Source organism: Schistocerca gregaria, chromosome 2, assembly GCF_023897955.1.
Source record: "Schistocerca gregaria isolate iqSchGreg1 chromosome 2, iqSchGreg1.2, whole genome shotgun sequence".
Taxonomy (NCBI): Eukaryota; Metazoa; Arthropoda; class Insecta; order Orthoptera; family Acrididae; genus Schistocerca; species Schistocerca gregaria.
In genome coordinates, this window is record NC_064921.1 from 1043546563 (window position 1) to 1043562715 (window position 16153).

At 44.7% G+C, this 16153-nt stretch overlaps 1 protein-coding gene across 1 annotated transcript in view; it reads left to right on the forward strand.

The window, feature by feature from the left end:
* LOC126335561 (UDP-glucosyltransferase 2-like) overlaps window positions 1-15065 on the forward strand; it is a 75197-nt gene extending 60132 nt beyond the window's left edge. The window contains exon 7 of the mRNA XM_049998981.1: window positions 14093-15065. Coding sequence (XP_049854938.1) covers window positions 14093-14378 — 286 coding nt within the window. The 3' untranslated portion in view covers window positions 14379-15065. The remainder of the gene's footprint in view (window positions 1-14092) is intronic.
* The last annotated feature ends 1088 nt before the right edge of the window (window positions 15066-16153 follow it).

Below are 16153 nucleotides of genomic sequence, written 5' to 3' on the forward strand. Positions count from 1 at the left end.
TTGTGCATGCTCTGTTGCCTGCGTCTAAGTGGCTGTGGTTCTGTCAGTGTGATCATGTGATGTATCTGACCCCAGGAATGTGTCAATAAAGTTTCCCCTTCCTGGCACAATGAATTCACGGTGTTCTTATTTCAATTTCCAGGAGTGTATGAGGTGTACACAAATTTCGCCTTTTGACCGACTGGATTCTGGTGGTGAAATTTTAATTGAGCAGTCTCAACGTCTGTGGAGGAATTGCACCACATTCTTCTTCAAGAGCCGAAACCAGTGAAGATAGTGATGTTGGAGGCTGGGGTCTGGAACGAAGTCGGCATTGTAACTCATCCAAAAGATTTTCCATTCGATTCAGAGCAGGACTCTGGGCAGAACAATTCCGGTTTATGAATACTATTGCTCCCAGACTATTGCGTCACATATGCTGATGTACCACAGGGTTCACTGTTGTGCTAATACAGCCAGTCAACGTCTCCGAACTATTCCCGCACTGTACGCAGTACACAACGCTATAAAACGCTTTGATATCCTTCCATTTAGCGCTTTCTCAAGTTTCAGTGGGGGCACTACGCCCTAATCACAAAAAACACCCCACATACTGCAACACCACAGCCTCCTTGCTCCAGGGCTGGCACTACACATGGTGCTATGTATTCGCCAGACCCAATCCCTTCATCCGACTGCCACAGGATACTGCGTGACTCGTCACACCAAATCACTTGTTTCAAGTCGTCCATTGTCTGGTGATACCCCTCTTTGTACCATCTCGACCGTCACTTAGCACTGCCTGTGGCTTATGTAAAGATGTTAGACTAACATGCCATCTTTTTTTAACACATTACGCACAGTCACCATGCACTAGTTGGTCTGCTGGTAGCACTATGGAACTCACGAGTGATTCCTACCGCTGATGTTATGCTATTTTCTTACAACGAACCTCTACAATCCGTCCTGTCCGTTAGTACCAGACGTCTGTCTAGTCTTGATTCAGTTTTCATTGTTCCTTCGCGTTTCCACTTCACACTCACAGGGTTGAAAGGTCCCTGACGGGTTTGACACTCTTGTGACATTTAGCAACTATTCCTTTTTCGAACCTCTCCTGATCAGCTTATTCCCTTGTTACAGCTTCTCTAGTGGAACAATACTCCTCGCCTCGTTTTAGACTAGTAGACTCGCTTCTCGTGACACCTGGTGGTCACTTCCGTATTACGTTAGGCCGTCCCGATACTTTTGGTCACAAGACGCAGCAGTTCTCAAACATTTGGCTAAGGAACATTTTCAAATCCTTTACCTGAGAGATGTGGATCCGTGAGGTTTTCCCTGTCCGACTATTCCGAACGAGCAAACTAACTGGGTTCAAGACCCGTAGCACCAGGAAGGGTCCCACGAACGTGTTGATAACTTTATCGAGATTTTGTCTTTCCCTGGACCCCCTGCCGCATTACTACGAACGAAAACTGTCGCCCCTGGCTGGACCTTAAATGGACGGCGCCCGTCGTTGCAGTGCTGCGCTGGTATCCGGTGTGTGAGTTCTCTATTTACCCTGCCACGTTTCCAGTTCTGCTGAATGAGCTCGCTGGTCAGCTCCTCGGGCAGTGAATGATTGATGGATCACAAATTGGCGAGGGGGAGTTCACAGGATAACTAAGCATCAGAGAGAGAGAGTGTGGCAGCCTTACTCGTTTCGTGGTGAGCTGAGTTGAAGTCTAAGTTCAACTACGGGATTGTCTCGTCCCATCTTCGCTGGAACTTCCGGTGGAAGGCTATAAGACCGGCCTTAAGATTGTGGTTCACTCTCTCCGCAAATGAAGGTTGCGGGTAGTAGAGAATAGTAGTGACACGATGTATAGCACTTTCGAAACAAAATCTCAATCTGCCTTGACACGAAAACAGGTGCGTTATCACTAACAAGCGACTATGGTGGACGAAAGATCGAAGAAATGTTTGTCAGATGGCGGATGGTTAAACCACTACTGGGGATGAGCCATACAAAGCGCGTGAAAGCATCCACCACTACCGATATACATCTACTGCCATTCCGCGTTCTCGGTAATGGTCCGGTATAATCAATGAACACCTTGTACATTGGTGCATTCTCCCTGGTAGATTACAGCAACCGTCTGCTCTCCTTAGAGCTGGGTTTGGACTCCTTACGAACTCGACATTGCTCTACTAGTCTACGAATGTCCTTATACAATGTCGCCCCGGTTAGATGCTCCCGGATCTTAGCAATAGCGTTGGCGACTCCCAAGTGGCCTCCAACCACAGAATTATGGAAATAATGGAAAATCGCGGGGACTAGTTCACTCGGCAGACAAATCTTAACCCTTCAGTCGCTCTTAGTTTGGTAGCATACGATGTCGTTTTCTATACTATAGCCCGGCACCTGTTTCCCTTCTTGAAGTTGCTGTTTTATGGGACTCAGGTAGGTTTCATGGCCTGCTTTTCTCTTAAACTGCCAAACAAGTCCGAAACTTCAGTTAGAACACCCATAACCAAACTTACATTCCCTACGCCAGTAGTATCCTGGTCTCCTTCCTGTCCCTCCTCAAACGTCCTACTCAGCGCGTCCTGTATAGAATTTTCCGTTCCCCTTATACGCTTAACGCTGAAACTGCAAGCTGATATGCTGACTGCCCACCGGACTGACACGGGCCAGTACCAGCTTAATGCCTAGTTGTTGGTCTCCAAGTCAAAAAGTCTATGTTCTAGGTAGAAACGAAACCTTTCTAAGGCGAACAGTACTGCCAACACTTCCCATTCGTACACAGAATATATGAACTCGACAGGTGAGAGTGTCCTGGATGCGTATGCTATCGGACGACGCAGCGCAGCTGACACCCCAGAGTTAGACGCGTCCGTCGGAAAAATAAAACGTTAACCAAAATCTGGTACAACCAACACAGGTGGATTGGCTAGGGCCTCCTTAATAGCGTCAAATGAAGAGTGCTGGAATTCGCCCCACTGAAAATCCACTATCTTCTTCCGTGGTTGGTTTAGTGGAGCAGCTAATTGTGCAAAATGGTGCACAAATTCAAGGAATAAATTAGCCTATCCTATAATTCGGGCAACTCCCTTCTTAATCTTAGGAGGCGGAAACCTATGTAGATTCCTCGTTCTCCGCTGGTCAACCCTCACGCCCCCTGCCGAGACCAAATGCCCCAGAAACGAAATATCGCAGCGTGCCAAACTTACCTTAGAAGGCTTGACTGTGGGCCCAGCTTCCCGCTAGCGGAGTTAGACTTGCTCGAAGTGCTGAAGGTGCTCCTCAAACATAGGACTATATACTAGCACACCGTAAAGGCAATTATAAACAAAGTTGTACTTGAAATCCCCCAAGGTGTTGTCTAGCAGCCGTGACAGGACTGTCGCGCCCGTGAACAACCCGAGAGGCACCCGAATAAACTCATCAAGGTCCCAGTCCATTCTAAACGCAGTGACTGTTTAGACTCTTCGGATAACGGAACGTGTTAGTAAACCTGGTTGAGGTCCAGGATGGTCAAGACATTTGCCCCCGCAAACCAGTAAAACAATGGTGCAAGTCGGGCAGCGGCACCGACTCCAAAACAAACTTCTAGTACTCCACGCAGTGCCGTAGGGGACCGCACCGCCACTTCCTAGCAAATTAGGGACACTGTTGCTCCTGGGGTATCGGCATGGACCATTCGCAACCGTCTCCATGAAGCTGGGCTACGGTCCCGCACACCGTTAGGCCGTCTTCCGCTCACGCCCCAACATCGTGCAGCCCGCCTCCAGTAGGGTCGCGACAGTCGTGAATGGAGGGACGAATGGAGACGTGTCGTCTTCAGCGATGAGAGTCGCTTCTGCCTTGGTGGCAATGATGGTCGTATGCGTGTTTGGCGCCGTGCAGGTGAGCGCCACAATCAGGACTGCATACGACCGAGGCACACAGGGCCAACACCCGGCATCATGGTGTGGGGAGCGATCTCCTACACCGGCCGTACACCTCTGGTGATCGTCGAGGGGACACTGAATAGTGCACGGTACACCCAAACCGTCTTCGAACCCATCGTTCTACCATTCCTAGACCGGTAAGGGAACTTGCTGTTCCAATAGGACAATGCACTTCCGCATGTATCCCGTGCCACCCAACGTGCTCTAGAAGGTGTAAGTCAACTACACTGGCCAGCAAGATCTCCGGATCTGTCCCCCATTGAGCATGTTTGGGACTGGATGAAGCGTCATCTCACGCGGTCTGCACGTCCATCACGAACGCTGGCCCAACTGAGGCGCCAGGTGGTAATGTCATGGCAAGCCGTTCCACAGGACTACATCCAGCACCTCTACGATCGTCTCCATGGGAGAATAGCAGCCTGCATTGCTGCGAAAGGTGGATATACACTGTACTAGTGCCGACATTGTGCATGCTCTGTTGCCTGTGTCTATGTGCCTGTGGTTCTGTCAGTGTGATCATGTGATGTATCTGACCCCAGGAATGTGTCAATAAAGTTTCCCCTTCCTGGGACAATTAATTCACGGTGTTCTTATTTCAATTTCCAGGAGTGTAGATACAACAACCAGGCAGCACTTAGGCAAGAACGAGCTGTTTTCAATGACAGTTAAACACTGACAGTAGCAATTTACAAACCGAATGTATCAGCACTCCAGGACATACTAAATGTTAATCATCACATCACATGCAGCTCTCACTAAAACATTGCCTACTACGGAAGGACAGACTCTGTAGCAGTAGCAACGGTCTGCCAAGAAAATTAAGTCAACAGCACTGAACTAGTAGTCGATTCCGGCCACAATTTACAGCACAATCAATGCCCCTTACCCTCTTGCTTGTTCGACCGAAGCCAGCCACCGCAGATCCCGGTGCGAGGAGACATGCAGGAAGCGAAATACGCCAACGGCTTCCCAGTAACGTGACTGCTTCCACGACGGCGATATTTGCTAGGGCGCCGTCACCCGGGTAAACAGGCCCTTTTAGATGTGCTCTTCCTACTACCTGTACTGTCCACCAGACTTCCCAAATGACGTCAATGCTAGGCGTCCCCAGGCAAAATTGCCCGCTCCTCTCCTTTCTACAACTTACCCCTCGCTCCCCGATCAGCCCGGTAGGTGCCGCCACCGTGAGCTCTGCACACACCCCCGGAAAGATGACTCACATCAGCGGTGGGAATATCACTGATCATGCCAAACGGATCAAGAAGTAATGTGTCAGTGGTTTATGATGGTATGGATCGGTATATAAACATCCCCCGGTGTCTCACTCACTGCATAATTGCTGTTCTAGTGTCGAAGCATCTCCCAAATATTATATTGCAATGAAACTTATTGCACGAAGAGCCCATTTTGAAATTATTCTTCGTGTGCTTCCTCAGTTCGTAAATAATGTTTTGCCCCGTATAAAATGTGTTGCCTAATCAAACAGGCCTGGCACCGGCCTTACCACAGTGGATACACCAGTTTCCATCAAATCATCGAAGTTAGGTAATGTCTGGCGTGGCCGGCACCTGGATGGGTAACCATCTGGGGCGCCATGCCCTGTTGCCATTTTCTGGGGTGCACTCAGCCTCATGATGCCAATTGAGGAACTATTCGACTGAATAGTAGCTGCTCCGGTCGCAGAAAACCATCATGACGACCGGGAGAGCAGTGTGCTGACCCGACGCCTCGCCTATCCACATCCTCATTGAGGATGACACAGCGGTCGGATGGTCGCGATGGGCCACTTGTGGCGTCCTGAAGACGGGGTGCCATTCAAACAGGCCTAGGATGAAACAATATTTTTAATCTATATCTTCTACCAATAGCTAACACTTGGTTTCAGAATCATGAAAGGAGGTTGTATACATGGAAGAACCCTCGAGATACTAAAAGGTATCAGATAGATTATATAATGGCAAGACAGAGATTTAGGAACCAGGTTTTAAATTGTAAGACATTTCCAGGGGCAGATGTGGGCTCTGACCACAATCTACTGGTTATGAACTGTAGATTAAAACTGAAGAAACAGCAAAAAGGTGGGAATTTAAGGAGATGGGACATGGATAAACTGAAAGAACCAGAGGTTGTACAGAGTTTCAGGGAGAGCATAAGGGGACAATTGACAGATATGGGGGAAAGAAATACAGTAGAAGAAGAATGGGTAGATTAGAGTGATGAAGTAGTAAAGGCAGCAGAGAATCAAGAAGGTAAAAAGACGAGGGCTAGTAGAAATCCTTGGGTAACAGAAGAAATATTGAATTTAATTGATGAAAGGAGAAAATATAAAAATGCAGTAAATGAAGCAGGCAAAAACGAATACAAACGTCTCAAATATGAGATCGACAGGAAGTGCAAAATGGCTAAGCAGGGATGGCTAGAGGACAAATGTAAGGATGTAGAGGCTTATCTCACTAGAGGTAAGATAGATACTGCCTACAGGAAAATTAAAGAGACCTTTGGAGAAAAGAGAACCACTTGTATGAATATGAAGAGCTCAGATGGAAACCCAGTTCTAAGCAAAGAAGGGAAGGCAGAAAGGTGGAAGGAGTATATAGAGGGTCTATACAAGGGCGATGTATTTCAGGACAATATTATGGAAATGGAAAAGAATGTAGATGAAGATGAAATGGGAGATACGATACTGCGTGAAGAGTTTGACAGAGCACTGAAAGACCTGAGTCGAAACAAGGCCCCCGGAGTAGACAACATTCCATTGGAGCTACTGACGGCCTTGGGAGAGCCAGTCCTGACAAAACTGTACCATCTGGTGAGCAAGATGTATGAAACAGGCGAAATACCCTCAGACTTCAAGAAGAATATAATAATTCCAATCCCAAAGAAAGCAGGTGTTGACAGATGTGAAAATTACCGAACAACCAGTTTAATAAGCCACAGCTGCAAAATACTAACTCGAATTCTTTACAGACGAATGGAAAAACTAGTAGAAGCCGACCTCGGGGAAAATCAGTTTGGATTCCGTAGAAATACTGGAACACGTGAGGCAATACTGACCTTACGACTTACCTTGGAAGAAAGATTAAGGAAAGGCAAACCTACGTTTCTAGCATTTGTAGACTTAGAGAAAGCTTTTCACAATGTTGACTGGAATACACTCTTTCAAATTCTGTAGGTGGCAGGAGTAAAATACACGGAGCGAAAGGCTATTTACAATTTGTACAGAAACCAGATGGCAGTTATAAGAGTCGAGGGACATGAAACGGAAGCAGTGGTTGCTAAGGGAGTAAGACAGGGTTGCAGCATCTCCCCGATGTTATTCAATCTGTATATTGAGCAAACACTAAAGGAAACAAAAGAAAAATTCGGAGTAGGTATTAAAATCCATGGAGAAGAAATAAAAACTTTGAGGTTCGCCGATGACATTGTAATTCTGTCAGAGACAGTAAAGGACTTGGAAGAGTAGTTGAATGAAATGGACAGTGTCTTGAAAGGAGGATATAAGATGAACATCAACAAAAGCAAAACGAGGATAATGGAATGTGGTCGAATTAGGTCGGTTGATGCTGAGGGAATTAGATTAGGAAATGAGACACTTAAAGTAGTAAAGGAGTTTTGCTATTTGGGGAGGAAAATAACTGATGATGGTCGAAGTAGAGAGGATATAAAATGTAGACTGACAATGGCAAGGAAAACGTTTCTGAAGAAGAGAAATTTGTAAACATCGAGTATAGATTTAAGTGTCAGGAAGTCATTTCTGAAAGTATTTGTATGGAGTGTAGCCATGTGTGGAAGTGAAACATGGACGATAAGTAGTTTGGACAAGAAGAGAATAGAGGCTTTCGAAATGTGGTGCTACAGAAGAATGCTGAAGTTTAGGTGGGTAGATCACATAACTAATGAGGAAGTATTGAATAGGATTGGGGAGAAGAGAAGTTTGTGGCACAACGTGACCAGAAGAAGGGATCGGTTGGTAGGACATGTTCTGAGGCATCAAGGGATTACCAATTTAGTATTGGAGGGCAGCGTGGAGGGTAAAAATCGTAGAGGGAGACCAAGAGATGAATACACTAAGCAGATTCAGAAGGATGTAGGTTGCAGTAGGTACTGGGAGATGAAGAAGCCTGCACAGGAGAGAGTAGCATGGAGAGCTGCATCAAACCAGGCTCAGGACTGAAGACAACAACAACAACAACATCTTCTACCAGGTGATCAAAAGTCAGTATAAATTTGAAAACTTAATAAACCACGGAATAATGTAGACAGAGAGGTAAAAATTGACACACATGCTTGGAATGACATGGGGTTTTATTAGAACCAAAAAAACTATTGCTAGACGCATGAAAGATCTCTTGCGCTCGTCATTTGGTGATGATCGTGTGCTCAGCCGCCACTTTCGTCATGCTTGGCTTCCCAGGTCCCCAGTCCTCCGTCTGTGCGATTATTGGCTTTAGGGTTACCTCAAATCGCAAGTGTATCGTGGCCGACTGACATCTCTAGGGATGCTGAAAGACAACATCAGACGCCAATGCCTCACCATAACTCCGGACATACTTTACAGTGCTGTGCACAACACTATTCCTCGACTGCAGCTATTGTTGAGGAATGATGGTGGACATATTGAGCATTTCCTGTGAAGAACATCATCTGCATGATGGTGGACATATTGAGCATTTGCTGTGAAGAACATCATCTTTGCTTTGTCTTGCTTTGTTATGCTAATTATTGGTATTCTGATCAGATGAAGCACCATCTGTCTGACATATTTTTAACTTTTTTTTGGTTCGAATGAAACCCCATGTCATTCTAAGGTTGTGTGTCAATTTGTACCTCTCTATCTATATTATTCCGTGATTTATTCAGTTTTCATATTTATACTGAGTTTTTGATCACCTGGTATAATGGAAGCAAAGCTGAAGAAGAATCAAGACACGTTCATACAATTCGTCGATGTGGGATAAGAGTTCGACAATGTGAAACAGTGCAAGGTGTTCGAAATTCTGAGAAAGAAAGGGGTAAGTTGTAGGTAATGACACGGCATACAGTATGTGCGAGAACGAAGAGGGAAGAATTAGAGTGGAAGAACAACAAAGAAGTGCTCAGATCAAAATAGATAGGAATTAAGATTTCCGTCACCATTATTCAATCTACACATCGCAGAAACTATGACAGATGTGGAAGAAAGGTTCAAGAATTGATTAAATTACAGGGTGAAAGGATATCAATATTAAGATTCACTGATGGCATTGCTATACTGAGTGAAGCAGAATTACGGGATTGAACATTTTAATGAGAACAGAATATTGGTAGAGAGTAAATTTAAGAAATACGACAGTAATGAGGAGTAGCAGAAATAAGAACAGGATGAATCTTAACTACGGAATTGATAGTCATGAAGTAGATGAAGGTAAGGAACTCTGCTACCTAGGCAGCAAAATAGTTCAGGATGGATGGACGAAGGAAGACATAAAAAGCAGACAAACATTAATAAAGTGGGCTTTCCTGGCCAAAATATGTCTACTATTATCAAATATAGGCCTTAATTTCAAGAAGTAATTTCTGAGAATATACACATATACAAAAAAGTATTGCATCACATCGGTTCCAAGGCTTCCTGAACCTGTACAGAAAATTGGAATAGAGATCAACATAAACATCATTCCCACCCTTTTTATAGCTCATTAAAAAAATATAGAATGCATGTTGTGCCACCAAACAGCGAGACATTCAGAGATGGTGTTCCAGATTGCTTCACACACCGGTACCTCTGATACCCAGTAGCACGTCCTCCTGCATTGATGCTTGCCTGTATTCGTCGTGGTATACTGTCCACATGTTCATCAAGGCACTTTTCGTTCAGTTTGTCCTTCTTAACGGAGACTTGGCGTACACCCCTCAGAGTGGTAGGTGGCTCACATCGTCCTTATTCAACCCTTTTCAATATATCCCAGGCATGTTCGATAGGGTTCATGTCTGAAGAACATGCTGACCACTCTAGTCGAGGGATGTCGTTATCCTGAAGGAAGTCATTAACAAGATGTGCACGAAGGGGACGCGAATTGTCGTCCATGAAGACGAATACCTCTCGAATATGCTGCCGATATGGTTGCACTATCAGTCGGACGATGGCATTCACGTATCGTACAGTCGTTACGGCGTCTTCCATGACCACCAGCGACGTACTTCGGCCCCACACAACGCCAACCCAAAACAGCAGGGAACTTCCACCATGCTGCAGTCGCTGCGCAATGTGCCTTAGGCGTTCAGCCTGAGCAGATTGCCTCGAAACACTTCTCGGACGATTGTCTGGTTGAAGGCATATGCGACACTCATCGATGAAGAAAACGTTACGTCAATCCTGAGCGGTCCATTTAGCATGTTTTTGGACCCATCTGTACCGCGCTGCATTGTGTCGTTGTTGCAAAGACGGACTTTGCTATGGACGTCGGGAGTGAAGTTGGGCATCATGTGGTCTATTGCGCCCAGTTTGAGTCGTAACACGACTTTCTAAGGCTTCATGGACAGCATTATTCAGCATGGTGGCGTTGCTGTCAGGGTTCCTCCGAGTCATAATCCGTAGATAGCGGTCATCCACTGCAGTAGTAGTCTTTGGGCTGCCTGAGCGAGGCATGTCATCGACAGTTCTTTTCTCTCTGCATCCTCTCCATGTCCGAACAACATCGATTTGGTTCACTCCAAGACGCCTGGATACTTCCCCTTTTGAGAGCCCTTCCTGGCACGCGGTAACAATGCGGACAGAAACGAACGGCGGTATTGTCCGTGTAGGCATGGTTGAACTAGGGAGAACACGAGCCGTGTACTTCCTTTCTGGTGGAATGACTGGAAATGATCGGGTGTCGGACGCCTCCGTCTAATAGGCGCTGCTCATGCATGGTTGTTTACATCTTTGGGCGGGTTTAGAGTCATCTGTGAACAGTCAAAGGGATTGCGTCTGTGATACAACATCCAGAGTCAACGTCTACCTGCTGCAGTTGTGGGAACCGAGGTGATGCAAAACTTTTTTTTGATGTGTGTATGTTTGTAGCACAGTGTTTTGTAGTGTAATATCCGTTGTAGGAAAACCCGAAAAAGAAGATAATCGAAGCATTTGAGACGTGGTGTTACAGAAGAATGATGAAAATTAGGTGCTCTGATAAGGTAATGAATGAGCAGGTTATTCACAAAATTCGTAATGAAAGAAATATGTGGAAAACACATACAAGAATAAGAGAAAGTGGATGAGAGATCCGTTAAGAGATCAGTAAATGACTTCCACCGTACTAGCGGGGGCACAGAGGGTAAAAATTGTCGAGGGTGACAGAGACTGGAATAAGTCCAGCAAATAATGGATGACGTAGGTTGCAAATGCTATTGTGAGATAAAATGATTGTCACAGCTGGATCTGATACGAAGTCCATTCGAGTTCTAAGACAGTCTGTTGAACAGATTGCCTCCGGAGTTGGCATTTCTGTGGGTTCTGTCACACAATCCTGCATGACGACCTGAAAATGCGAAAAGTGTCATCCAGGTGGGTGCCACGAATGCTGACGGACGACCACATGGCCGCCTGTGTGGCATGTTGCCAAGCAATGTTGACAATGTTGACAATGGATGAGACGTGGATGCCATTTTTCAATCCAGAAACAGAGCTCCAGTCAGCTCAGTGGAAGCACGCAGGTTCACCGTCACCAAAAAAATTTCGGGTAATCATCAGTCCGGAAAAAATTATGGCGTCCATGTTCAGGGACAGCAAGGGCGTAATCCTACCCCATTGGGTTCCAAAGGGCACTTCGGAAACAGGTGCATCCTACGAAGATGTTTTGAAGAACAAATTCCTTCCTGCACTGCAACAAAAACGTCCGGGAAGGGCTGCTCGTGTGCTGTTTCACCAAGACAACGCACCCGCACATCGAGCTAACGTTAAGCAACAGTTTCTTCGTGATAACAACTTTGAAGTGATTCCTCATGCTCCCTACTCACCCGATCTGGCTCCTAGTGACTTTTGGCATTTTCCAACAATGAAAGACTCTCTCCGTGGCCGCACATTCACCAGCCGTGCTCCTATTGCCTCAGAGATTTTCCAGTGGTCGAAACAGACTCCTTAAGAAGCCTTCGCCGCTGCCATGGAATCATAGCGTCAGCGTTCTGAAAAATGTGTACGTCTGCAGAGCGATTACGTCGAGAAGTAACGCCAGTTTCATCGATTTCGGGTGAGTAGTTAATTAGAAAAAAATCGGAGGCCTTAGAACTTGAATGCACCTCGTACTACAGAAGAATGATGAAAATTAGGTGCACTGATAAGGTAAGGAATGTGCAGGTTATTTGCAGAATTGGTAAAGAAAGAAAGAACACTTAGAAGAAGACGAACCAATTATAAAGTGGTTGGTGAATGTATATATGTTTATATATTGGAATATTCCTCCATCCGTCTCGGAGAATAAGTAATAGTAATGACGCAGCAACTTCACTTGTGACATTTCGGAACAAATCTCTGTCACTGGACGACAGATGTAAGGGACAACAGCCACTGGAGTTAACGTCGGTCGAATATCTCGTTCGGAATCATCTACTAGCTGTTCCTTTCTGTGGGTGCACCAATATTGTCACTGGTTTTGATATAGAAAACGGTTTTTCCAGTGAAGAGCGTCTGAACATGCCCTTTATAGTTGATGGAAAGGTGCTATCTGTATTAAACTGCAAGGTATTTAAGGTATTTTCAGTGTTTCAGACACTTTGCTGCAGACATTCTCTTTACATTTAGGTATGAGACATATGCATTAGAATGAAGTCTGTGGTGGAATCTCGTGCCTGACTGCAGTTGGAGCGCCACCTTCGGTCGTTGAGTATAAGTCCGGCCCAGGTAAATGGGGCCTCCCGAGAAAAGAGATGTCGACTAGGATCGAATGTGAACGTTAGTATGAGGAAAAAACTTCCGAGGATGCCTGCCTGCAGCAAAGCATTCTTTCGAAGTGAATCATGCACTGTGAGAAAACTGGAAACTAAGAGAATCGAAGTGTACGAAATATGGTACTATAGGAGAATTTTGAAAATTAGGCGGACATAAAATAGATGATGAGGTTCTCTGCAGAATCTGCGAGAAAAGGAGCTTATGGATGTAACTCCCAAGAAGGAGGGGCAAGTTTTCCAGGGCAGGAAATACCTTCCATGGTACTGTGAAACGTTCCCTTAGAAAAATTAATGAATTACTGTGCTAATAAAACGCTTACGTTATTTGATTTTCAAACAACTGATCAAAACTGAACGTACTCAGACATTTTTCTCTTTACTTATTCTGATCATGACTAAACTGACACACAATATTTTTAGTGGAACGCAGTCTGACTTTCAATAATCACTACAAAAGAATGTCCATGACTAACAATAACGTATACATTTCATGAATGACTTACCTCACAAAAATCTTCGTTACTCGAATTACTGCAATACAGAGAGCGCCAATACTGCCAGCTAAATAAAAGATTCAAAGTACTGAAGGCACTAACTACTGATAGGGATAGTTAGCAAGTGAAAGATTTTGATAGAGAACAAACAATGTATTTACCTTAATAGCGTTCAAAAGTCATAATATGTATATATCAGTCCATGATATCCAATATTATAAATTTACTCTTTCTGGTGGACACACGTCCAGATCATGCGCTCTCAAAACTCCGCCATCTCTCTCCGCACATCCACCACTGCTGGCGGCTCACCTCCAACTGCGCAACACTACGCGCTGCTCACACCCACCACCGCAACACTGCAATAGTTAATATTCCAACAATGCAAACCAGCCACAGACTGCTCAAGGCAGAGCACAGTCAGTGATTTTCATACAGAGCGCTACGTGGCGTTACCAACATAAAAACCTAAACAGCCTACTTACAACTGGAACGAGTAAATACTGTAGGGTTGAGTAAAGATTAGAATACATGCAATAAATAATTTGGGATATTATAAGTGCCGCTCTGAGATGAAGAGTTTGACCCTAGAGTCGGGAGACTGACAGGAAGAAAATGAGCACAATTACACTCAGTCGGAAACTACTAAGCTGGTCAGTGATCGTATTTTCTTCCATTTCCCTTCTACGTTTTTAATGTTGTCGACATTAGTAATTTTCTGTCGCTGTACGAGAATTTTTTGAATCAACCTTCGTCTCTTATGCCATTATATCTTATTTCCACAGATACGCAGAAAACATGAAGAGACTTTCTGCCGTATACCGCGAGCACAAGGCGGACTCCCTGGAGCGCGCCGTGTGGTGGATCGAGTACGTGATCCGCCACAGAGGGGCCCCTCACCTGCGCAGCGCCGCCCTCGACCTGCACTGGTGGCAGCTGATGCTGCTCGACGTCATCGCTTTCGTTCTGGCTGTCGCCGGCCTCACACTCTGCCTCGTCTACTTCGTCACGCTGCGGGTAGTCTCCTTCTTGAGAGGCAGCAAACAAAAGCAGAAGCAGAAGAAACAGTGATGTTCTCAGGACAACGTTTAAGCAGTCACTGTAGGTTTAGCGAAGTTTACTACAGTTCTGAACCTTTAAAGACATTTCCTGGAGAGTGAAATCATGATTTGTGTCGGATGATACGTATCGTGCCACTGAAGCACTACTGTCAAATTTGTGTAAGACCTTCTCATGACAGCAGTAGTGCCAATGCAGACAGCACTTTGCGGTGGAAACAGATTCTAGTCTGTAAATCTCACATTTTTGCAGTAGCGTAATATCTCTCTCTTTTTTTTAGACACTTTGTTGCTTGACTATCCACCTTGTTTCAAAAATAAACAAAATACGTAACCCCTTTTCAGATACAATTCACAGTTATTTCCGTTTCCAAACTGTTAACATTTCATAAATACACAAGAACAACAGTTTAAATCGTACATTAACTGTAATTTAAAATTATCATGCAAGTAAATTTATACTACAACAAAAGTAACATCACAATAGTTATGGAAGACTGCTTAATTATTAATATCTACATAAGTGTGTACATAATAAATGAACTGAGTACACATATTATGTTAGACCTGTGCCTTACTGTTGGACAAGCATTTAGAAAGTGATCTGTAGAGATTTTGTCTAGAGAATGCTGAATTTCTCTGCTCTGTATCACTATCGGGAGTTGTACTCACTTTTTTTAATAAAGTTTTTTCTTTTATATATGATCGATTGCAGTTAATAACAGTGTACCCCAACCATGCAGCCAGCTAAAATAGCCGAGTGGTTCTAGGCGCTACGGTCTGGAGCCACGCGACCACTACAGTCGCAGGTTCGAATCCTGCCTCGGTCATGGATGTGTGTGCTGTCCTTTAGTTAGTTAGGTTTAAGTACTTCTACATTCTAGGGGACTGATGCCCTCAGAATTTAAGTCCCATACTGCTCTGAACCATTTGAACCATTTGGCTGTATATATATGTATACAGAGTGTTTACAAAAAGATATGGCCAAACTTTCAGGAAACATTCCTCACACACAAAGAAAGAAAATGTGTTATGTGGACATGTGCCCGGGAATACTTACTTTCCATGTAAGAGCTCATTTTATTACTTCTCTTCAAATCACTCTGATCATGGAATGGGAACACACAGCAACAGAACCTACCAGCGTGACTTCAAACGCATTGTTACAGGAAATGTTCAAAATGTCCTCTGTTAGCGAGGATACATGCATCCACCCTCCGTCGCATGGAATCCCTGATGCCCTGATGCAACCCTGGAGAATGCCGTATTGTATCACAGCCGTCCACAATACGAGCACGAAGAGTCGCTACATTTGGTACCGGGTTGCGTAGACAAGAGGTTTCAAATGCCCCCATAAATGAAAGTCAAGAGGGTTGAGGTCAGGAGATCGTGCAGGCTGTGGAATTGGTCCACCTCTACCAATCCATCTGTAGTTGAGAAGGGTACGAACACTTCGACCTAAATGTGCAGGACCTCCATCGTGTATGAACCACATGTTGTGTCGTACTTGTAAAGGCACATGTTCTGGCAGCACAGGTAGAGTAACCTGTATGAAATCATGGCGGTGAATAGAGGAAGTACAGTACATACTGACGAAACGGAAATGAGCTCTGACATGGAAATTAAGCGCTTCCGGACACATGGCCACATAACATCTTTTTTTTATTTGTGTGTGAGGAATGTTTCCTCAAAGTTTGGCCATACCTTTTTGTAACACCCCATATATATATATATATATATATATATATATATATATATATATATATATATATATATATATATATATAT